The sequence below is a fragment of the Dermacentor variabilis genome, chromosome 1, assembly GCF_050947875.1.
Source record: "Dermacentor variabilis isolate Ectoservices chromosome 1, ASM5094787v1, whole genome shotgun sequence".
Taxonomy (NCBI): domain Eukaryota; kingdom Metazoa; phylum Arthropoda; class Arachnida; order Ixodida; family Ixodidae; genus Dermacentor; species Dermacentor variabilis.
This window is the reverse complement of record NC_134568.1, coordinates 119,569,847-119,595,998: the sequence shown is the minus strand read 5'-3', so window position 1 is coordinate 119,595,998 and position 26,152 is coordinate 119,569,847. Positions and strand designations below refer to the sequence as shown.

At 42.1% G+C, this 26,152-nt stretch overlaps 1 protein-coding gene across 4 annotated transcripts in view; it reads left to right on the top strand.

Annotated features, from left to right (window-relative positions):
• Tet (Ten-Eleven Translocation (TET) family protein) overlaps positions 1-25,912 on the top strand; it is a 214,941-nt gene extending 189,029 nt beyond the window's left edge. For all 4 annotated transcript variants that reach the window (XM_075694244.1, XM_075694247.1, XM_075694245.1 and 1 more), the window contains 2 exons: positions 5,619-5,768; positions 18,105-25,912. In XM_075694244.1, the coding sequence (XP_075550359.1) occupies positions 5,619-5,768; positions 18,105-20,276 (2,322 nt within the window). In that variant the 3' untranslated portion in view covers positions 20,277-25,912. The remainder of the gene's footprint in view (positions 1-5,618; positions 5,769-18,104) is intronic.
• Positions 25,913-26,152: the final 240 nt, after the last annotated feature.

Below are 26,152 nucleotides of genomic sequence, written 5' to 3'. Positions count from 1 at the left end.
TCAGTAAATGTGGGGCCACTGCTTTGTTGTCTGCTCCAAAATAGCCTGAAACCACATCGGACAGCTTGCTCCACATGCTCTGGCAACCAATAGCGGTGCAAGGGTGTTGCCGTTGATTTATGCCCACAATTGTTTCACTTGCATGGTAAAAGCAGCACAAACCAAAGAACGCCTGCAGATGCTATCACGGGCTGACTGCCAATGACACGTGATGACCGTGACTTATTTCCAGCTTGTGCAATTGCTTCCAGCACTTGCAGCATGCAAAAGCATGGCCTTAGGCATTGGCTTCCGTTACTCTGTGGGAGCCGTTGCTAGGGGTGCGTTTCATTTCGTCGCCAGTTAGTGTTGCCAGACTGCTGCATGGTTCAACTGTGATATAAAAAATTAAAACACAAATTTTCTACCGCACAGATGTGCCCAATGTTTTCCAGCTTGCTGTGGGACGCACACGGTTTAACATGCAATGCTTAATGAAAGCTCAAAAATTTGGCGTCATGGCCCCTTCTAACTTGTCAAGAGACATTTAGCTGATCTGCACACTGATGAAATATTCTGCCAAGTCATTTGGGTGGAAACATTGGTGAACAAGTGGCCTGTTTAGCTCTTCGCCTCAGGATGAGCTATTTATGTTGTATGAAGTCAGTTTGTATTGTGCTTTACAGTTACACAACTTAATTAAAGTAAAAATCTGGTGTTTGGAAAAAGAAGTACCAGTAAGGACTCTGTGCTTGCAGATTTGTTTGCTTTTATTGTTGCGTGTTGTACTTTAAACACATTCGTAGACTTATTGTGGCTATGTGCTTGTAATATTAGAATTATACCATTTTCGAATGAAACAAAATGCTTGGTAGTAGAGACTGTATTGATTATTGAGTGTCACATGCTGCATCTATAAAAAATATGCTTTGCTCTTTACTACAGTCGACTCTCGTTACAACGGACCATGATAACCCGACAAAAAATATCCGTTTTATCCGAAGTCCGTAATACCTGAGGTGCCTCACTTTCGAAACTTTCGTCGCGATGTCTAACAACTTTATTGGAAAGTGTGTGACGAACATCCAAATTAAAAAAAAACAACAAAAAGAACGCAGTTTTGCTTGAAAGGAGAAGCATCGATTGCGCTAGCAAATTAAGCAAGATAAGCGCAGCAGCAGCCGCGAGCGAATTGACGTTCATGCTGTCTCTCGCTTCACTGCGAACTGAATGTCGAAAGCACAGCACATACGAAGCTACTGGCACTGGACGCCCTTTGTCCACATCGTAGATTGCTTTCAAGATACGGCGCCCGCGCTGTTAACAGCAGCCACCGGAGTAGAACCCCACCTCTTTCCCTTGCCTGCCCCCCACCCCTGTGCCTCACGCACAAAAGATGGTGCGCTTCCGCCCCGCTTTCCTCCCTTCGTCGCGCGCAAGATATTGAGCCGCGGTTGTCGGCTGACCCTCGCAAGTCGCCAGCCCGTGTCGACACGACAAAAGTCCACTTTATGTGCCCGATTTTGACAAAAATTGCCGCTAATTTCGTTCGCTGTAGCCGACAGTCCATCGTAGCGCCGTCCGTTAAAAGCGAACTTCGTTGCATTAATAAAACTAAGGCTGAAATATGGTCCATTATATCCGAGTCTGGTTGCATGCGGGTCCGTTGTAAGGAGCGTATACTGTATGTGTGTGAGAAACTGCTTGAAAAAGTCCTTGCTGTAGCACATTGCTGCCAATATTAAAGAAAATGTTTTATGCAGCAACTCAAGCCTGCATTCACTTCTCCTTTTCATTTTACATTATGTTTATCATGGAATTGGTAGTTCTTAAGTTAATTCTTTTAACCGTTTAAATGTTTTGGATGAGCTCAGCTCATCAATGCAATCATGGTTAATTTTGCTTTGGATGAGCTCAGCTTGCTAATGGCAATAATCTCGTTTGCAAAGTGATTTGGATGAACTCAGCATGTCCGCATAATTTTTCTTCTACTACATAGATGGCTGCAGTGCCAACATTTGAAATCCATGGCTATATTGCTCTTTTCTGTTTTACTACACTTTTTCAGCAACTCAAAGGCCACATTGAAATTCATTCAGTCTTCATGTTCTACAACATAAGTAGCCATTTTGCCAGCACTGGAGGGGCGTGATTACATATTGCAGTCTGTGTTTTCTACTACATATATGGCAGCACTTTGTCAGCGCTCAATGACTGCGTTTTTGGAATTGTGCGCCTTTTTCGCCTTTTGGCAGATTTGGAATGATGGCGTCTGCCACTGACAGCTTGCACGTGCATTGCGTGTGCAAAAGAAAGCCGCTTCTCAGCTCTGACAGTGAAAGTGAGAGTGAAAGCGATGCACTTTGTTCTTTGAGCAGTGAGAAAGACTCACTCAGAAAGTGGTTCCAGAAGGAAACTAGGATCTGGTGCGAGCCCTGTAGCAAAGCTGTCTGCACTGTTCTGTGCTTCACAAGTTCCACACAATTCATAACCTGCCTTAGAAGTGCAAGAATGCACGAAATTTTTCTTTGGTGAAAAAGTTTGCTTTACAGAATAGTTGATTTTGAAACAGGGTAAAATAAAGCATTTTTCCTCGTTTCTAACTACTGTTTGTGGCAATGACACATACATATATATTACATGTTGAAGAAGTAAAATGGTGAAAGAGCTTTAAAGGGTTTTCGATGGAGTGAAGTTTGAAAATAAGTAATAAAAAAAAGCAAAATAAGGTCACTTCTAGCCCAAATATTAAAACACTTAAGAGGGTAATTTTGTTTCATTGTAATATGCAGTAAGCTTTGCAAGAATTCAAAATCTTCTGTAGTGTATCCAGCAGCGCACATTCTGTTCTAGTAGGTAATTATTTAATAACATAGTCTGTCCTCTTGGCTAGATCATCATTAGCTTGCCACTAAATAGCATGCATGCCAGTTGCCAGTTAACAGACTGCTCCGCCCAACCTTTTTGTACCATTAGCAATGAGAACCTTGAGTGGTACTTTTGCGAATGACATCATGGCGAGAACAGTGCCTGCTCTGACTCGCTACACTGCCGTGCCACGCTTGGAAGTCATAACATCACTCTTGTCGACTGCACATCTCTCATAGCCTTCCAGTGCACTTACCGGAGGCAAATTTAGTCTCTCTCAGTTCAAAGTGTGTAATAGTGAAATTGTTAGTTGTTTTCTTTCCTGAAATCATATTAATAGTTCACTACACTAATACTTGTCTCAGCATCTTGGCAACTGTACCGCCTCTACATGGCTGGACTACAGTTTAATAAACACATTTATACTATTTCCTTGAAGAAATGTGATGCTACCGCGTTACTCGCTTATCAGCAAAAATCAGGTGAAACTGTATTGATGCACTGTGCTAGCTTACTTCATAGCAGCATTCCCAGTTCCGACGTCACACTCACATTTACATAACTAAGTTACATTGTTTTCTTGAAGAAATGTGATGCTACCATCTTACTTGCTCATCAGCAAAAATAAGGTGAAACTATTGATGCACGTGCTAGCTTACTTTTGAACTGATCTGATGCTTACCTTGTGCGTCTGGATTTTAGTGGGGATATTTCAAAGGGACACACGCTAAGAAGAAATGATAAGGTAGATATATCGATTACAGTATGAAAAAATTCACTGATTATTACGATACTCCCTAATCCAAAATTTGAGCGCAGCTCTATACATGTTCTCATTTTGCAATATATTGAGGCAAAGAATTTGAGAGAGACATGTAGCAGAGTCGGCAATCGTCGAAAATGTGATCTGCTGGTTAAGCGCATTGGCTTTTATACATGACTTGTCAAAGGGTCCAGTGTAATTGCTGGTGCCGCTTAGCTTCCAGAAAATAGTACACAATTCGTGTCGCTTATACAATCAGGTTACAAAACAATCACAAACCATGATAATTGAAACAAGAGTGAAAGAGACTAAACCAAGCAAACTAAACAAGCGCGAGCGAGAGCTGCCGTGAGCAGACGATAGTATGAAACAAGCGGTCCGGCTGAGACTAGATATGAGTACACATCGAGTGGTTGGGCGAGTCCACATGAATTTAATTTCCTGCGCGCACGTCACTGAAGGGGCCGCTCTCATTGGTCTCCTCCGTTCGCAGCATGCATCTTTCATCTGCTGCTCTGCATTCGTTTTTTCATCATTCGCTGTTGTGCTCGTTCACTTGGTTACGCCACTGCTGCTCACCGCAGGAATGGGTCATTAAGAGGAAGCTTTGGCTCCGGTGCTCCTATCTAAATACATGTAAAAGGAGAACTAGTTTTCCTCGGCAACCACTGCGCCAAACTTGATGAGGTTTGTTGCATTTAAAAGAAAAGTTTAAAATCTAGTGACTGTTGGTTTCGAATTTTTAATTGAGGTTGTTAATTGTTTACTGAAAATTGGCAAAAATCATAAATTTACAAAAAACAAAACTATCAAGTTTAAAACTCCGTAACTCGGCAATGAAAAATGATATCACAATTCTGTGAATTGCATCTCATAGTGCATATAAAGAGAACAAAATTGATGTTACACATGAATCTCAAAAATTTGAATGATGTGTAAATGCAGCTTTTGCAGAACCCTTGCACACAACGTAACAAATCCACGTAATACATAAATTGGCATATTAAATTTGTCCACTTTGAATGATCTAATGGATGCCGTTTACAGAACTGCTATACCTGTTCTTGATGGAGAGCTATTAATTTGTAAAGTTCGTGTTTCTATTTTTTTTTCAAACTTTTGGACTTTTTCAAAATTCTTTCAACAAAATTCAGCCCCTAAATCGAAATTCCACTTGCAACAATCACTAGAATTCAACTTTCTCTATCAAATGCAACAAATTTCATTAAAATAAGTCCAGGGGTTATCTCAGAAAAGCATTGGTGCGTTTTACATGTATTTGAATAGGCCGCGTCGGAGTTGGGCCCGAGCTAAAGCTTCCTCTTAAGAGCTGTGCTCTAAAATCAAATAGATGATTTTCGATGTAACCTGAGGTATGGCAAGCCAAAAAGGACAGAGCCATAGAAGGGAGGTGGGGGCACCACCTTGAGTGCCATCTCTCTTGATTTTGGTCGTGCCTGCACACTACTGCTTGTTTGTTTACCAATAAATAATAATGACATTGCATTAAAAAGGAAGCAAACATTTAACATGACAAATGTTGATATATATACATTTTCTTTTTGCATAAAAAATGGCACAGATAGACGAAAATACAATAAAATGTTTGGCATAACACTGACACTGTTAGCACTGCAATGTGGATGCTTAATTCAAGAAAGAGAAGTTCGGCCTTCATTTGCTCCATTAATCATGAACCTTCTGCTGCCATAGAAGTGAAAATAAAGAAATACTGTTCTAAATTGATTTGATGTTTCTCTTTACTGTCCCTTGAAATGTGCAGAGATTAAAAATGTGAGTGAGGTTAAAGGTGGAGACTACAGCCTTGCAGTATTGAAATGATTAGCTCTAATTTGAATTTCCATATATGTGCTGAAATTATCAAGGTGAGTTGACCATATTTTACTATTAAGCATAATTCAGTTATTAGGAATGTTTTCAGAGCTGAAACACAAGAACGCTATGTTTTGCTCATGCAGCTGCTTTGTTTTTTCTGTTCTTTGCTCAGGTAAAAACAGGATCATTGGAGGTGCTCAGCAAATATCACACGACAACTAGGATACGTAAGGTTCCTTTGGGGCCCTGCAAGAAACGTGGACGAAAAGAAAAGAACCCTGATGAAGCAGCACATGCTATTCAGCAAAACTTAAACTCGGAGGTCAGTTTGTATGTCCTCTATAGTTAGTATACAATAAGCGACAAACTAAACGGCTCAGTTATCCCTCTGTCCATCTAACACCATGGAAATGAGTGACATTTGTGAGATGCTTGATGTGTGCAATGAGTGAGATGATGGTCACAGTTAAGCACTGTGGTGCATAATTGCAATGCGAGACGTGCACTTGCATACATGCATAAGCAAGAATATGCAGCATAGCTTGGTGGTGCTTACATTAAAGCACCTGATTGAATACACCAGATACAAGTGTGTAGCATTTTTATTTGTGGTTTAGATTAGGGCTGTGCGAATATTAGGAATTACAAATATATATGGAATATTTTGCTATTCAATTCGTATTCGATTCGAGGATTCGCTATTTGAACTTGTCGAATGTTCGTTTCGTCCAAATATAACGAGCAACAACAGTTGTTGCAGTCTACAGGAAGAAGGCCTGATGCAAGCGAAGACTTTTCTGAATCATTCTGCACCAGGAAAACTGCACTTGTTCCACCGATGAACCAGTTCTTGAGCAAATACGTGAAGGAGATGACTTCTACACAATAGCTTTCATTGGTTAAATAACCATGTCTCGTCCTAAGCACCGTACGAATTTGGTGTCTTGATTTAGGCAAATAAACTTGTTATTTTGTCGGCCTCACCGTATTTGGATTCCCTCTAAATTATGTGTGCTTGGATATTGAACTTAGTCCCTTCAATGAGCACTACACTTTATTGCATGCAACTGATGAAGTACTGTTCATGCTTAATTGTTGTCATGGTGCACTAGGTATGATCACCTTTCCTTTGTTTCTCCTTTACGAGTTCCTCAGTTGACATCAAGTTGTTACTAGCATTATGTGTATCACTATCATATAACTTAAGTAAGCCTTTTGTTGCCAGACAGACTCTATGGTACCTACGCATTTCTTTTTGTTTCGAAATTACAGATATTCAATTTGATGTTGAAAGTTCATTTTTCTCGAATATTTGATTTGTTTTAAAAAATTTCACTGTTTGAACACCCCTAGTTTAGACTGTTAGATGGGAAATTCTTAATTTTTCGTTGCCAGAAATGCATTTTTATTAGAGGTATTCGAATAGCAAAATTACAGAATTAAATCAAATATACATTTATTTGGGAAAACCAACCTTGTAATATTGGAATATTCCTTTATTTCTAACAAAGAAAAATATAAATATAATAATATACTATAATAAATGTAGATATAAAATATGTATAAATAAAGATATAAAGGTTGCACGTTGGTTTAAATAAATGCAACTGGACCCACCGCAGTGACTCAGTGGCTATAGCATTGTTGCTGCTGAGCACAAGGACACGGGTTTGATTCCTGGCAGCTGCCGCATTCTGATGGGGGCTAAAAAGCAAGAATGCTCAGGTACTGTGCTTTGGGGGCACATTAAAGGACCGTAGGTGGTTAAAATGAATCTGTAGCCCTCTACTATGGCGTCCCTCTTAACCCCCTGTACAGATCCATGAATAGTTTGTTTAGCGTTGTTTTGCACTAAAGTATTGATCGATTCGCACCAACTAGCCCGCCAACGCATTGTGCCACTGTACAGTTTCGGGATGTTAGACCCCACAATTTGACTAATATAATTAGATATGCAACCAGGATGAGGTTGGCCAAATCAAAAATTGCTGTGCCTAAATGAAGACAACAGATTCTTAGGCTGCCTAAAGATGATGCATTCTTATTTAATGACCTGAATTTATTGTACAGAAGTTGGCTGCTTTATGCGTTCACCCAAGAAATGGTTCCCCTGTGCAACAACTGCTGCTCTCCAGCAGCAGAGTCACTGGGAACAGTCGCTGCTTGCATTGATCTTTATGCCTTTAGACTAACTGTTGTCTTTTATATTCAAACAGAAATTAATATTAAAGAATTTCAAATAGTGAATTCTCAAATCAAGTGCAAATTGAATAGTCTTTGCCATTCTATTCATATTTGAAATTTCAAATATTCACACAACCCTATAGTCAGGTACAACTTTAGAAAAAAGGGGAGGCCCCGCCCAGATGACCGAAGTGCGACCGCCCGCTGATGGAGTCGCCTCCGTGGCTAAAATAGTCCCACTCAAAAAAATTTGCTTCTAAAATGTGTAATTCTCTGTATAAACAAAGACTTCTATTTTGATTACTGGTTTTGTGGAGCTCTCGTGATTGGAATGCTACAGCACTTGCCGGATCGCGAGAGAAAAATAACCTCGTGCCCTCTACAACGCTGCATGTCGTCTGCTTTTTTAACTTCATTGCGAGGGACAAAATAAAGAGCAGCTCTGCATGGCTTTTGCGCTGGTTTATGTGTACGCGGTAAGCCTGTAGTCTCGCCAGTTCGCATAGCGCAGTGCCAGCGATGCTCGCTGCAATCTTTTGTCGCCGGATCGCGGCTCAGAATAAACGCACGAGATACAAATATTTTCAGCATGGTAGACCACCACAAACAGCTTGGAAATTCACTCTGACGAGGGGCAGATGGACACGACTGATGTGACTCAGCCCAGTTCAAAGCGCGGGCGGCCTTCTTCTCTATCGGCGGGGTCACCGGCCATCCATCTCGTGACGTCAGTCTAGAGTGCGCGCCCATTGGTGGAGGCTCGTGTGCATCCATCTTAAAGGAGTAGACGCCCCATTTTTATAAAGTTGTACCCGACTATAGTTTCTATTCGTGTACTGTAGAACCTCGTCAATATGTTTATTAAAGGGGCGCCGATGCAGACCCCTGGCCACCCCCAAGTAAGGCTGTAGAACTGTGTCACACTTTCTGCACATTCTCCGTCTTTCTGTAGATAACTCACGAACGTGAAAAATCTATAGATTGGTTTCGCCATCTATACAGAAGTTCGTTAAGCTAAAACATTATGACTGGGTTTGTTTTTATACGACAAAGCTTATCTGGAGGCGTTGCTCGGATGTAGAAGGCCCGTGTGTTTTTATAGCAATTATATGGACACTCCAGGCGCATTTCTGCCATTGGCTTCACTGTGATGTTCAGTGTGAAGTCCAAGGGTGATAACACTGTCATCGTGCACCCTATACTGTATGTGCGAGTGAAAGCATGCAAGGAGAGCCGATGATTGTGGCTCAATCCCGCCCGCACAAAAGGGAGGTGAGCGAGGAGGAAGCACGCTATCTTCCGTCACGCGCAATGCACCCAACGTTACGAGGCACTGGGGGGAGGGGAGGGGAGGGAGGGGTGGCGGCATTGTACTCCAGCTGCAATTGTGTATGTGGAGGCTGTGCACGGTTGCATGGCCATATCTTGAGAGCGATCTGCGTTGGGGGCAGACTCTAGGTGCGTCGACGGCTCCTTTGTGCATGCTTTGTGTTATCGGCACTCAGTTTGCATTGAAGCGGTAGACAGCACAAAGGTCACTTCGCTCGCTGCTACTGCTGCACTTGCTCATGCCAGCGTTTCGACAACGAGTGTCTGTGGTCATCGAGTGTGATGTGTTGATGTTTGCTGTGCGTACTGACGCCATGCTTGTTAATTTAGTTAGCAAGCGAATGTTTACAAGTTGACGTGGCCGATACAAGTGCTATCGTTACTTTGTATGGCTGTCTGCTAGTTTGCTATCGCAATTGATGATTCGCCTTTCTGGCGAAACCGACTTTTTTAACGGTACAGAAATCCGAGAGCTTCTTATGAACTGTGCATTCAGAGGACTTCAATATTGATCACACAATGTCTTCATAAAATAACTGTAGGTTAAATTCATTAAAAACACTAATTACCCTGAATGATATCACCAATTAGCATGTCCTAATTTTTGCTTAAATTTTGAGATTAAAATTTTTTTTCAAATGTCCCACAACATATTGCCAATAAATCGCACTTAAAGCCTGCAAATGTGTTGCAGTCAACTACCGTAAATTTAACCTTGACGGTACCAACGAAATTGGTCAAATTATCTAGCAGGTTGAATTAAACAAGTGGCAGAAAAAGAACATTGAAATACACTGCCGGTTCATTTGGCAGTATTTGCCAGATTCTAACATGTCCCCAAATTAAACACACACGCTTTTTATGAGTTCAAGATAGGAAACTAACATAAAAATGACCATAGAGTTCCTAAACAAAGTAGGTATCGAGCATATTCCTGATTTCTTTTGCAAAAAAATGTAGCCTGCCTCCAATTCTCGCAACAAGAAAAAGACGGAACCAGTGCACTTTACCTTCAGAGATGGAAATTTATTTACTTAATGTCCATCATCATCATCATCACTCTCAGACAGCACTTCATTGTTTTCTATTATTTTATTTAGAAATACTGTCAACCCTCAGTTGAGGGTCATAACAGGGAGGGATGTTACATATACGTTCGTACAAGACAGCCAGATACAAAAGAAATATGCACATGCACTACAGTGTCCTACGGATACAATACAAGATACGATATACAGACTATAAGACATGTATTCAAATGTTCAACCAGCTGCCGCACGCACACAAACAGAAAAAAAGGAAAAAGAGAAAAAAGGAAAGAAAAACACTTTACAATATCCACGTGGTACAGTTTTAGTAAAGAACCTTGATTGCATTTGTAAACAATGCAGTATCAGAACTGCGAACAATTTCTGCAGGCAGCTTGTTCCACAGCTCTATTGACTGTGGGAAGAACGAACAACGAAAGGCATTGGTTCGGGACAAGTACGGTTGAATAGCTGCACTATGATTTAAGTGGGAGCTCAGTCTGCCTGGAGGTTTTAAATACAAATCTTTATTAATTTTTAGTTCGCCGTGAATTATTTGAAATAACGTTTTTACTCTCTGCTTCTTGCACCTATCTTCCAATAATTCAAGACCGCAAGACTTTAACATCGCCGCAACTGAGTCTGTCCTTCTATATTTCGAACAAATATAGCGCGCCGCCCGGCGTTGCACCTTCTCTATTTTGGCCCACAATACCTTTTGATGGGGCGCCCATGCTACTAACGCATATTCTAGGGATGGTCGAATAAGAGACTTGTAAGCCAGCAGTTTAACATCTTTTGTTGCCCTCCCCAGTTTTGCTCTTAAAAAACCCAATTTCTTCTGTGCCGCAGAGCACACTCTTTCTACTTGATTGTGCCATTTTAAATCATGCGAAATAGAGACACCAAGATATTTGAAACAAGGAACATTAACTAGATTGTAGCCTTGAATATCGTACTGAAAAGCAACAATATTCTTTTTTGCAGTGATATGCGTGTATGTGGTCTTATCAAAATTAATTCGCATTTCCCACTTGTCACACCAACTCCCAAACGCCTGAAGGTTTCGGTTGAGCTTAATCTGATCCTCTAAACAAGATACCGGCGCAAAAATCAAGCAGTCATCTGCAAAGAGTTTTATCTTAGCAGAACTATCTAAAGCGGTTGCTACGTCATTGATGTAAAGCAGAAAAAGTGTTGGTCCTAACACGGACCCCTGTGGTACTCCCGAGTATACATCTACAAAACCAGACTCGGAACTATCAACGCGAACTGCCTGCTTGCGGTTAGTTAAATAATCTTCAATCCATTTTATAACGTCGCCATTTATACCTGCTTTGTACAGTTTAAAAAGTAATTTACGGTGGGGAACCTTATCAAAGGCTTTGGCAAAATCAACGCATATAACATCCATTTGTTCACGGTTGTCCATAGCTTTGGAAAAATCGTGTAATGTCTCAATGAGCTGTGTCACTGTCGAAAGTCCCCGTCGGAACCCATGCTGGCATGCGCAAAGGAGGCCATTTGATTCTAGGAAGATAATTATATGCTTTGCTATGACGTGTTCCATAACCTTGCAGCAAACTGACGTAAGGGATACAGGACGGTAGTTATTCATTAGAGTACGATTGCCACTTTTAAATATGGGGATAACTACAGCACAACGCCAGTCCTGTGGCACGGAATGGGTGCTTAGTGATTTCTGAAAAATAATTACCAAATAAAATGATATCCACTCAGCATACCTTTTCAAAAAGCCAGAAGGTATTCCGTCTGGCCTAGAAGCCTTCTTGTCATCTAACTGTAGCAACTGCTGGAATACGCCCCTCTGAGTAAAGTTGATAGCGTCCATGGAACTTTCGCTGAAAGATGCCCCATCATCTACTGGAAATGGTCGATCACTGCGCGTGAATACTGATTGGAAATATTTATTTAATCCCTCAGCGATAACACCTTTTTCTTCTACTAGAACATTTCCTACCGTCATTTGCTTTATTTCTTCCTTTCTGCGGTCTAAATAACGCCAAAATTTTTCTGGGGAAGTCTTAAGAAAATCACTTAGATTGCGATTAAAAAATGTTTGCTTCGAACTGATTAACAAAGTCTTTATTCTCTGACGTACTGCGTGTATTTCCCTAGGATCTGCTTTTCCCTTGCGCAGCCTTTTTAATTTCCGTTTCGCGTGAACAATATCCCTAGTTATCCATGGGTTACTCCGCTTCGTTTTCTTGAGTCGGGTCGGAACAAACTGATCTATGCAGACTTTAATAATAGCCTGAAAGCGCTGCCACAAATCTTCAACTGTTTCGACCTCGGAGACATTTTCAAATTCGTTGAAACACTTTTCTAAATAATCTAGAATAGACGTATCATCGGCCTTAGCATAGTCTTTGATTTCAACACGCACAGTAGGTTTTGTAGGTGGTGGTGTACAAGAAAGCACATTCAGCAAAATGATTTTGTGATCAGATATACCATCGGTGACTGCCATTTCATAATCGCCTACTTTATGGGAAAGGAACACCAAGTCAAGCAATGACTGCGATTGGGACGTTATACGTGTGTTTTCCTTCACTATTTGCCTTAAGTTATGAAAAAATGTGATATCCAATAATTTTTCGGTACTAGAAATTTCTGTATTTCCAGGTGAAATAAGTTCCCAATCGATATGTGGCAAGTTAAAATCACCAGTCATTATTAGCCTGGTGTTCCTGTTTACATGTGAGCAAAGAAACGTATTTAACATATCTAGAAAATCAGGTGAAGTAGTTGGCGGCCTATAAACGACTCCTATGAGGTACGACATGCCAGAGAACATGATTTTACACCACACCGATTCCGACATGTCACACACAACCGTACAGGCTGTCAGCGATGATTTAACAATAATGGCCACACCACCACCACGAGAGTCCCGATCCCACCTGAACATTGTGTAGCCAGGTGGGATAATGCAGTCGCAAGAAATAGCACTGTTGAGCCATGTTTCCGTAATGCAAACGACGTGCGGTCGCTCAGATAGCAACAGACATTCTAATTCAGTAACCTTGTTAAGAATACTGCGGGCATTGAACGAAACGATTCTGAGCTATGCTGTATTTGAACTGCAGGAAGGCATGCCCTCCTTGTCATTGCAAGCTTCCCCCGACACTTTGCGATTGCTATGGCGGCCCTTATCACGGAGTTCTTGGCAAAGAATACGCTCGTTGCGACTGTGATCCCAGGCATATAGACGGTCATCAATCTTAAGCTTATCATGAACCAGAGACACCTTTTGCTTATTTTCCCTTTCTAAAATGGCAGATTTCCATAGTTTCTTTCTAACGTCTGCAGTTTCTTTTGCATAATCATTGCTGACGTGAACAGATTTTCCCTTAAGTTTCTTGCAATTCTTTAGAATGCTATCCTTTTCCCTGCTGTCATAAAATTTCATTATGATAGGTCTATGCTTTTCTGGCTTCTTCCTTCCAATACGGTGAATTCTTTCTATTGTGGTGACTTGGACACCTAGTTCTTTTTTAAAAATGTTATCTGCAACAGCTGCCCTGAGATCTGACTGTTTCGTTCGCCTTTTCCGGGACACCAAACACTAAAAGGTTGTTACGCCGCCCACGGTTTTCAAACTCAACTAATTTTTTGGCCTGTTGCCTGACAGTATTCTCGAGCTTATCTATTGTTGTGGTCATCTCCTGGATTACCACAAGGTAATCTGACAGCTTTTCTGTCCTTGCCGAGAGAACACCAATTTGTTCTTGAATTGAATTAAGTTTCCGGTCGGTTTCTGCCTGGTTGTCTAGAATGGCCTTCAAATACTCTTCCGTCGGGGGCCCTGGATTTTCCTCAATATCTCCCGATGTTAACAACAACAGCATCACTGACCAGCAGTCAACCAAAATGGCGCGACATCTGCGAGGGCACGGCAGAACTACGAGAAATCTATCGTCACTGCGATAGGAAATAGAATCAGGCCATGAACCAACCTGCAAAACGAGCAGTAGCTTTTCAGCCATGCTGTCCCTCAGGCGTGTGCCGTGCCCTCTGAGGCCGTGGGTGTCGAGGTGCTGCCTTTGTAGAAGTTCCGCCGATGACGTAATTCTCGAAAGAAGCTTGTCGACGAATCGGAAATCCGTCTTGTCCCCCATGCGGCCAAGTAGGAATGACGGGCCACGCGGCTTGCATGTTGTCGCATCCGATAGCATGTCGTTGTCGAGACGATACGGCAGGCAGGATGGCAATCCATTCCAAGTGATCGCTGTACCCGAAAACCACAACATGACCTGCAAAACGAGCAGTAGCTTTTCAGCCATGCTGTCCCTCAGGCATGTGCCGTGCCCTCTGAGGCCGTGGGTGTCGAGGTGCTGCCTTTGTAGAAGTTCCGCCGATGACGTAATTCTCGAAAGAAGCTTGTCGACGAATCGGAAATCCGTCTTGTCCTCCATGCGGCCAAGTAGGAATGACGGGCCACGCGGCTTGCATGTTGTCGCATCCGATAGCATGTCGTTGTTGAGACGATACGGCAGGCAGGATGGCAATCCATTCCAAGTGATAGCTGTACCCGAAAACCACGACATGACCTGCAAAACGAGCAGTAGCTTTTCAGCCATGCTGTCCCTCAGGCGTGTGCCGTGCCCTCTATGAACCACAAAATGTTATCCTCCATACGGTCCATAGCACATTTGATATTCTGCATTTATCAAACAACCTCACAACGATCACAAAGGGGGATGGTGGCATACACCTAGACTAATCACTTTGCTAGTACATCCTGCGACGCATGCAATTATCCGCAATGCCAAGAACACGTGACACGACTGGTCGCTAGCTTAACATGTAAACTAACTTATCATTTGAATGTGCCTTTGTAATCAGACTGAAAGTGGTGCATTGTGATGCCATGCCAGAACTTGTTCTGGTGTGTCATCCATGGTCACCATCTTGTGATGGCAGTGACTAAGACGCTGACAAAACTGGCTCTGACGGTAGACTGTCGGGTATGCTATTGACGTAATTTTGGTTTTGGTTTCAGTTTCATATCTTGACTGCACTGCTCAGGCAGTTTTTGGACGAATTCCTCCGAGAAAAGAAAGTGTGTTAGAATTTGACAGATAGTATAATACAGTCCATCCTGGATATATCAAACTCAGATACATCGAATTATTGCCTCTATCGAATGGCGGTAACATGCTCTTGGAAGTCTCATGCAAAAGTATCGCGCTGCACTATGCGTCTATCGAACTCTCATTCACAGCCACATTCAATATATTGAATGCTGCGCCGTGCCGTGCCTCCACAAGTGCACTTCTCCTAACAGGTACACAATCACTTCTTGCACTGTCTGAAATATTAAATGCTGATGAACTCAAAAGGGCATGCTGTCAAGCAAAACGTTGAATCTCGAGGGCAGTACATGCCATGTAGGAAAGATGACTAGCGTTAGTTTTGCACTCCAAGAATATGGATAGCTCATGCAAACTGCAGCCGTTCATTATTGGTGAGGACAGATCGCCACTCAGCTTCAATAAGGAGAAAGGCCTGCCGGTCCAATACGCTTTCCACAAGAAAGTGTGGATGACACTCGAGCTTTTCACTGAGGCTGCAGGCATGGAATGCTAAACTGGAAGTGTCTGCGCCGGCTTTCTTTCTTTCTTCTTTTTTTTTCTTTTTGTAGACCACCTAGGGCTTTACGTGAACAACATTTTAGTGTTCCCTCTGTGAGTGGCCAAAACAAGTCCGACCGCAACACCCCAACCTCTACTTGAATGGATTTTTACATTATATTACAGTTCAGATTTAATGAAAGCACCGCACGCCACATTCAAACTTAATTCGCGGGAAGGCCATCGTGGCAGTGGTGCACAAGACTCATCGCTGTGCGATTCATGGCCCCACAGTCCTCACTGAGTGCATTTCATTCGTGGACGCAGGGTTACACGAGTGGGAATTGACTCGGATGTTCTGCAAGCTCAAAGCAATTTTCGAATCTAATAGCATCTGTGTATTGTTGGTAGTCCCAACGCAGAGACCGGAGGAGAAGGGCCGAGGACCATAAGGTGCTGGAGCGCTGAGTGGCATGCAATAAGAGTTGGGCGGACGAGAATCAATGATGGCTGGTGACAAAGGGAGAGCATAGAGTCGGTTTTGAAACCTAAACCCAACAGAGTAGTCTGTCTGGTCAACTGGTTTCCAACGTGTGATGATTGGCCGTTTAAATAGTCTATTGTAACAGGGTACGGCGGTTGGGCATATTCACACATGATTCAGTTGCACTGGTGCCAGCGCAGCGTATAACCAATCCATACAGGCTGGTTTGCTTCCACACTGTGTTCGTTTTTACCTTATTCTGAATAGAAACACAATAGAAGCACTTGTATGCGCATGAGGTGCACTGTGGTCTAGCGGCTGGGCGAGGTGGGCGTTTAGGGTTAGCGTTGCGATTAGTATATCAAGAACCATTCCACAGTGCAAGTGTATTTCAATATTTTGCGTGCAAAGAATAATTAAACTTTTGTGCTCACGACATGGCCTTCGAGACACAAATTGGTAAATTCCCGCTTTTTATAATCTCTGGAAACTGTCCGAAACATGCGGAGATTTCAGATAAGGTTCAGATAAGCATATCTTGTATTTCTAATTATCAATACATAAACCTATTTCATGATCCCCCTTCGAGTTTGATATATGCAGGATTGACTGTAATTCATTGTGAGATACTGTTTTCACATTTAAAATCTTCCTGGAATAAGCCAAAAATGATATTTTCGACAGGATATGACTTGTGTTCAGTGCAATTACTGCACCATAAACGTACCATTGGAGTCAGACGCGTGCATGCTGACCAGCCAAGTACTAACTGGCGAAGGCCAATTTCAGGGTCAAAACAACGCAAGTTGTATGGGTGCTGGCTGGAATATTTCGTTCGGATGGAATTAACAAAAAAATTGAATTAACAAAATCTGAATTAACAAACATCTGCTATACTTAAATAGATTTTTTTGCGCTTTGAGAGAACCTCCGGCACACAGCAGGTTGAAATGCTTGAAGCGCCCAGCACCTAGAGGGTTAAGGGACAAAGGAAAAAGAATGCATCATCTGGGAGAACATAACATCTAATAATGCTTGCAGCAGCACTACAGATGAAGCAGAAAGCTACTCTCGCACAAAACTTAATTTGAAGTTGAATAGAAAGCCGACAAAATACTAAAACCTACTAAGTAAGCCTTATTATCACTGCCTGGCAGTTATATTGAACATTAAAACACTGTTTTGGAGTGGTCGTAGCCATGAATCACACTAAATGAACATTGTGATTTCTATCTGGCTCTTAGGTCGAATCTTAGTTAATAACAGCTTCTTTTTGAGCTCTCTCATCCCTTTTTTAGTGCATCTGTGTATACCAAAGTAATCATGCAAGATAAATCGAAAACTATGACAGTGTCTGCAAATATGGGTGTGGAGTGACGGCACATGCCTTCAACCACTTTATCTTAGCTTTACACATTGTGAGCCATGTTGTGATCGGCGACTGGCGGCAATCTCAACACGGCAATGGTGATCCTGCTGCATTGCACGGCAGGTACTGTGTATTCACTGTTTTCAGCAGTGACATGCTGAAAATACGTAGACACTGTCGATGGATGATGCCAAGTCGGTTGTGCACCATTGCAGTTTCTGGATGTAACAGCTGGGAAAGGAAGTGTAACAAATGAGATGGTAAGACATATGACCTTATGGGAACTAAACGGGACTGGCGTTCCAGAGTGCAAGAGCCAGGAAAACGTAACAAACATTAACATAACAACGAGGTTCTATGGTGCTTGGTGGCTTTTTCTCTTTACTGTGCCTCAGGTACACTCAGTCTTCAGTGTTGTATACATTGGTCTACAATATTTTCTGCCTTCTTAAAAGGAAACAAAATATAGAGGCCATATTTAGCAGGTTGTGCAAAGAAGCCCTATCCAGGAATAAGCACCCAAGTGTAGTCTCGTGTGCATGCCTTTTTATTGTTCCTTTTTTTTCTTTGCAAGTACATTAAGCAACTAATGTATGTTGCATTTTATTCAGTGTTTGTGCATTCATGCCATTGTAGATGTAAAAGTTCTATGGCATGTTTTTTTCAGGCACAGACAGATGAAGGGTACGCATCACAGACAATGCCATCACCAGTCTTCAGTCCCAATTTTGAAGCACCATCCTACCACAGATCTCCTTTCGAAGAGAAGTACAAATCAGGCGTGCCTCAAGTGAAGCATGAATCAGAACTTGGGAATCCCAGGTTTGAGATTCCCGTGGGCCCCTTTCGATCTCAGCAGCAGTCTAGTTTTCATCCTACTACTATTGAGCCTCCGACAGCCAAGTCCTATGGTACATGTGCACCAGGATACAAAGTGAAAAATGAATTTTTGCCACACATGTCTTGCCAGTATGATACATCAGCGTCAGAAGGCAGTTTCTCTTTGCAGAAACCCAATTCTCCTTGTGCTGAATCTCATGTTCCTTGTCTAGGCAAAGATGACATGAAAGTGGTGGTCAAAAAGGAGAATTCCAGTGAAGCCTGCATTCAGAGTACCCTGGACAAAGGAGGCCAAGTATTAAACAAAACCTCAGGTATGCCTCAAATCTTGTCACCTCATACTTCTGAAAGAATACATCATACAAAGGATTCCAGTCCATTTAATCAGCCATATCTTCAGCCTCAACAAGATCTTGCCTATGGGAACCCCTACTTCGCGGGAAATTACACGCAGCAAGGAACACAAAAGATGGCAAGTCTTTGTACCATCCCTCAGAGCCCCATGATGACTACCATTCCGGACACTCCTCCTGAGGATCATCATTTGGCTATGAATTATTATAAGTACAGGATGGTTGACAGGTACCACTATCCAAGCTACTTGTCACACAGTGGGCAGAATGGCCCCCCTGTGGAAGGCCATAGCATTGACCATTTGCAGAACTTGGCTTCGGTTTCCAACCACCACCTGCAGAACCTCGAATTAGGCCGTCCCAGTGGAGGCCACACTGTCTACTCACCATTTGTGGACAGAAGTGCTTCCATGCCACCTTACCATCATCAGTCTATAAGCGCCACATTCAGCCCCATCTCCCAGACTCCGTCCCAGGGTGTTATGCTTCCACCATCGTACGTCCCACAGGCGGTGTCTCCGCACATCACTCGAAATGCTAGCTATGGTGCACCTGGCTTTTCCAGAAATGGCAGCTTCCTACCTTCACCTCATGAAACATTTCCACCTCACCCCAGTCCTCCAGTTACTCCCATGACACCACCAAGCACACCAAGGCTGACTGAACTGAACCCTGTGCGGATGGACTCCCCACTTCACATGCGTTCCCCGTACTACATGGCTGGCAGCTTCGGCATGCCTGTTGACCCATCCTGCGGAGTCGCAAGAAGCCACAGTCAGGGTGCCCCCTTCCCCCAAGCGCCCTATGTGGACGCAGCAGCGTGGGCCTCCGACCGTGACTACAGCGCAGGCTTCCAAGGCCCATATTATGCACCTCGTGGCCAGTGCTTCTCAGCAGCAGTCACACCACCAAAAGACTATGGCATGCAGACATCTCCTGTTGCAGGCCCAACACGCCTGCCTGCTGGTCTTGCAACGCCACCACCGCAAGGCCGTTGCATGCAGGAGCACGCCAGTGTGCTTCCCCCCTTCAAGAACACTTTCATGCCAGCGCAGACTGCACCAAATGGCTTTGAGCGGCACTTGCAGACATTTCGTTCCGTCATGGAGGATGCTCAGAGAAGCCAACCAGTTGGCCCTCCACGGCTTGCACCACGGCCAGCTAGTCATGAGGGCCTCCCTAGGGTAGAGATACCCAAGGCTGAGGAAGAAGGCATCTATGAAGTTGACTCAGACAACGAAGCAGTGTTCCAGGACCCAGAAGTTGGTGGTGTGGCCATTGCCCTAACACATGGATCCGTATTATTTGAGTGTGCCAAGCACGAGCTCCATGCTACCACTGCACTCCGACGGCCCGACCGCAAGAACCCCACCCGCATCAGCCTTGTCTTTTATCAGCACAAGAACCTCAACTTCAGGAACCATGGCGAGGAAGAGTGGGAGAAAAAGATGGAGGTTCGCAAGCTGGAGAAGGCTAATGGAGAACGACCGTCTAAGAAAAAAGCCAAACTCTCCTCGGAAAGGTTGGATGAGGATGGGTTCCCTACGTCGGCGCTGCGACCAGCTGACCAGGCACCGTCCTGGGAGGGACCCCATGTGCCCCTGCCCTCATTCTTTGCCATCAACCCATACCAGAAGTGTTTCTAGCTTGGCCCAGACAGGAGTGCACTGGGAAGCTTCTAGTGTGCCAGCCAGAAATTCATGCAACACAAGTCTCAAACAAATGTGCATTCAATCGCAGAAATATGTATATGATGGGAGGGGCTACTGCTGTGCAGTTTCTGAGCGTTCTTAGGCAGCACAGTGCATTCACCTTTGAAGCATGCTTTCACACATATATAAGGTGCTTGTTCTTGCTACTGAGCAATGAGGCCAGCTCCCCACAACATGCTTGCAGGTTCTTTTTCTTGTCTGAGATTGATGAAATGTAGGTGCTGCACACAGTTCGTTTCAGTTTTTTGGCTTTGACTTTTTACTGCAAAATTAATTTTATTTTAGAGTCTGCTAATGCAAAATTTTCCAAATCATATCAAATACAAGGAATGGAAAAACTGTCTTTGAATATCAACTTGAACACTGATTAATGTCTATTTCTAAAGAGGAGAGGAAGAACGACAGTGAGAGCAGAAAGGTAAACAAAGATTATTAGAAAGTTTTAGCCTGTCTATGTTATACGTATTGCTGTTTATGAAATAACAGAACACCGGAGATGTGGGCGGCAGCAGCACTAGTAGTGGTGTATTATGGCACTAACCACAATACATTAGAAACATTGTTGTGCTACATGACTCTTCTCGTCAGAAGGAAAAAAAAAACTATATATCAATGATTACATTTCTGCTGACGCCTTTATGCCAGCAGCAAAGCAGCCATTGCCTATTATTGCGATAACAGTTCTGCACGCACTAATTGAACTCATTGTCGCAGGATGGCAGCATCAGTGCTGCTGCTCATGTCTTCACTTTTGGTACTTTGGTATTTTGTAAATGGTGATATGTATATAACAGGCTAATACTGTATTATCCCTCGATAAACTTGTATCGACAAACTCAATAGACTTAGTGCTGTCTATGAGTGAAAGCCTGCTCAAGTAGGCCATTTGTAAATATGTGACAGGTGTAGCCAAACTTAATATTTTACTTGGAATAGATGCTCTAGGAAAGCTCAGTGTTTCCAGATGAGTTAATGCAACAGTGGGCATCTGAAACAACTGGTGGACAGCCAACACATGCATGAGTCTATCTGGAGATGGGCTCAAATAAACATAGAAGTCCAACATAATTGATAATGAGTGAATGTTCAGAAATATTGAATGTCAAACGTTTGAATATGAATGGGATAACTTAATGTATTGAATTAGTACTTCGAATTTTTAATGTTTCGACACTCCTTATTTTAATGAAAGAAATAGAGATAGAAGGGGTAAGTGGTTTTAAATAAGCAGAAGTGTTCTTGCTTTTGGAATTGCCATACTCTTTTATCTTCAATGAATACCCACAATTTTACTTCTGCTGACCTCTACAGGAAGATAATTGCCAGTCAGATGTTCGCAGTCATAGCGTCATCATCTAATGGCTAGTACACATAATATTTGCTTTCGTTTCTTGTAGAGAAGGTTTTAAAACATAACATTTTGAGGTCCTCCTGCAGTATTATGCAATGCTTTTGAGTGGGAGATTCAAGACTGATCCTTTTCCTTGTTTATTATTGGCGGAATTGCAAAGGCCATTTTTCTGTGATCTCGTCACTGTGCAGCCAGCCTAAAATGCCACCTCCATGCCTACTGCACAGAAGGTAGACAGGGATAAGTTAGCTCACCTAAAAGTTAACCTAGTTCAACTTTGGTGTGGTGGGTGAGGAGGCAATAGCTGGTGGCAAGCAGGGTGACAGCTGTAAGGCAAGCACGGGAAAACAGTCCCAACATTTGTGCTGCCTGTAGTGACACGTTTGTACTCTTAACAAAGTAGTTATAATTACCATCTCCTTAACATCCTTCAAAGTCTTGAGATCAGGTTATTCTGTAATCGTAACTTCATGTAGCTAAAGCCAGCACACTGTGAATGATGCCATAAAGTAAGTGCCTGTGTTGAGCTGTCCTGGCATAGGAAATTGTTGAATCAAGTCATTTTGTGCACTTCACAATGTAGGGTCTTGTTAAAAACAAAAAGCTGTAAATGCTTTGCCACTAGATTTAAAAAAAAATAATGATTGAAACACTTTATGTGAACATCTTGCTTTGGGTAAAAATTCATTTTTACTGGAATGAGCCACTTTGCGTAAATTTGAATGTTCTTTTAGACTGGAGAAAAACACTGTTGTACTGAGCTTCAGGTGCACAATAAACAACCCCGAGTGATAAAAATTATTCCCAAGCCCTCCACTGTGGCATTTCTCATAACATCTGTGTTGCTTTGGGACATTAAACACCATCAATTAACCTTTTAGGTTGAAGGCCACATTACAGAAACAATAACTATGTTAAAAAAAAAAACAAGGAATTTTGCAGTAGGATTTCCAGCAGGAAACTCTAACATATACATCAGGAAAGAAGATTGCACAACACACTACTGGATTAGCAATTGAGTGGTTAATAATCGCTTTGGCACATAATATATCAGAACAGGCAGTTATAAAGAGGCAGTGTTAATCCTTTTTTGTTATACTTATAATCTTAATCAATTTTATGACATCAAAGTTTTAAGAAAAAGTATAAAGATACTAATGAGGGCACAAAATTTTAGAAACCTTGGCCATGATGATTAGCAATCATGCATCAGTACACCATCAGTTCTACTGATATAAAAGGAAAGGCTACCTGCACAGGGATAATCCATGAAGTTAAGAAACAGATTATTGGCACGACAAACGGGATGAACACTGCCTCGTTTGTACTGTTTGTTCTTCTGTATTATGCATTAAAGCGATTATTTAATGTTCAGTTTATAGTCCAGCGGTGTGTTGTGTGTCTTCTGTCCTGGTGTCCGTGCCAGTGCTTTCTGCTGCACATAATTTTGTTATGTGCATCGAATGAGCTGAAGTGCAAAAAAAAAAAAAAAAAAAGGTATCAGGAGTTCACAGAATCACCTGCAGGTTTGTTATGTGTAAGACTATTAGAAGGCTATTCTTTTTATCAAAAATATCAACTGATTTGTTTAATTAATTGTTTAGAGTGTCCACCAGTTCAAATCGTTAGTTAATTCATTTGAGTGTTGTGTTACTATTTGCTAGCCTCTTGCTCAGCTCACTTGTTAACGTGACTGACTATGTGGGTGTGATGGTGTTCCCGAGCTCGGTTTTTGGACCAGAACAAGCTTTTCCTCATCAACAAAGTTTTCTCTTCGAAGAATCAAGTTGCTTCCCATTGTAGCATTCTGCTTCAGTCAGGCAGAAGAGAATTCTTCCTTTCACAGGCAACTGTCAGAGCAAGCATTATCATGCTGCACATTGTTAGTGCAAATATAGCTATCCACAGTGGTCAGGGTCACTTTGTTTCAGCATATGAAGCATAAAACAAAAGAAGAATGTTTAATCTGCATAGTTCTGTACAACCCACTTGTTGTGCAGTCATGCTCTGTTAAATATAATCCACCAAGTGGTTGGCACCATTCCTTATGCCATATGAACAGCTATTGAAGGCAGTAATCCAATTTGATTTTAGTGAGTTTGTGAATATAACTGTCTTTTACATAAGTACAAGCTTTGAGGTGTACAGGTGACTTGAAAGGTACAGGTGACACAATGTGGTTGACTGTGACCATCTTGATTATCTCTGTTTAAAGGCACATGGTTGGCACACAAGAAGTCTTCTAGAGCATTCAGTGCTGGCACTTAGATTCACAGATGGGATGAGGGCACTGCTTTTTTTTTTCATCCTTTTCACCATCTACCTGTTCATTTAAGCATCCCATGATTTCATAAGCAGCAGTCTTGCTGGCAATTCAAGGGCAAGGACTCAAGTGGCAGCCTACCTGTTTCTTTGGTAGGAATTTGGCATTCAAGCTTGTTAAACATAAGAGTTTGACATCATTTGATACATCCAACATATGGGCATCAGACTACTATAATTTATAAAAATTCATGCTGAAATAATTTTCACAGCTCAAGTGTTTACCAAGCATGAATGCCAGGTGCAATGCTCTGAATGCATTTTAAAATCTCATTTGCGGGCGTTACCATTTGTCACATTACCTGTTGCTTGAGAGTTCGTCAGCCAGCTACGGATGTATTGTTTGGCTCTCTTGTGGGCATGCCACCATCCTTAAGTGGTGTCCCAATCACAAAGGCTGGCACCTTGACAGAGTGCATTCTTAACCTTTGCATCTTTTTATGCTCATCATGTTTTCTTTACGAGGCTTGCTGCAAAGATTGGTGTTGCATTCAGTTCTTAGGCGACTCTTGACAAGTGACTGCAGTGGCTCAGTTTTGTTATTTGTGCTATTGTTGCAGCTGTTGTCTTGCCTAGTAGTGTGTTAGTGTGTGTGTGTGTGTGTGTGTGTGCATGCATTTATCTGCCAGATTGCACAATTGCGAAGCACTTGTCATGAAAAGCATTCAAGGCAGGGTGATCTCTCAACGATGTTAATGACGCACATTAAGCGATGATGGCAGAAGAATGCAAATTTCGTTGCATGAAAAGTCACACAACCTTATCAGTGTATGCAACTTCACAGGCACATCTGAGCAGACTTGCAGTTCCCACGAGCCACACAACTGTAATTCAAAGTACAGGCTCAGAGTCCTCCAAGATTTCACTCTGCAAGCATTGAAACATAGTAATGCAAAACCGTACTTGACTTGATGTGCTCTTCCAAGGGAACTCAGCTCAGCAAATGGAACTTGGCTGTACCACTTTACACAGAAGTTTATGCTGCTTTTTGCTAGATGACTTCCCAGAAACTACAATGCCTCCAAGGTGTAAATATTGGTATAGCGCTGTCCTATTTCATGATAAAAAGTTTTATGAACCTTATCTTCCCTGTAAAACAGTGACAGTCCTTAACATTGTTCATCTTGTACAGAGAACATCTTCAACATAAGTTATAAAAAGTTGTTGATATACCAGCATCACTCTGGGACAGTGGCCTTGGTTATCTTGGTTAAGGAGCTGCCATTGAAGTGAGAATGGCATTGTGAGGCTCATTTAGGTCACTTCAGCAATGGGTGCAGCAATGGGTGCTGCATTGGCCAGATGCAACCAATCTAATGGGCGAGCGATGCAGCATGTGGGTATGCTATGCAGTCGTTTAGTTTTCATTGTAGCATGAAGTAGTGTTGCTCCCTGGTCAGTTCATCTCTTGTTATTAAATGACCCATTTTTCATTTTTATTTAAGGCCTGAGTATTTGTTATACACCTACAAGAATTTTCAAATTATATATACAAGTGGTTCCTGTTTTTTTGAACCCAAATTGTTTTCATTTCATAATGACGTATATTACCAAAGGGTATTTAGAGAAAATTGTCGAAATTCAAAATTGCCAAAGTTTTAATTTTACACAGAGTACACCACTGCCATTTTAGTTTACCATTGTTAGACATTTTTCTTGTTTCTTTTTTTTTGTCTATGTTACATGTCACTCTCATGATTTTATGTTGTTGCGAGTGTTCAAAATGAAGTGCATTCTTTTGTACAGAGCTGTAAATAGGAAGTATACCACATTATCAGATTAGAATCATGCAATTGCATAACATATTCACTAAGAATATGTATAACTACATGAAATGCAGATACATGTGTGGTCGTTATACATGAAGTTTTCCAATAAATGGTACTTTATTGTCTGAGTTGATGTTTTTTGACTTTAGCACCATGTCCAGCCTAGTGGCTTATCCCATTATGCCCAACAAACATGGCTTTACTGAAGCTGTCCAAATGGTTAAGCTACATTGTCTGGACAGCCACAGTCAAACGGTTGCAACATGATGCAACGAACATTTACACAAATATGTTTTTTTCTCGTGTGAAGACATCTCTCATTTGCCTACTTTAGCTTCAATAGACTTTCATGAGTTATGAGCTACATC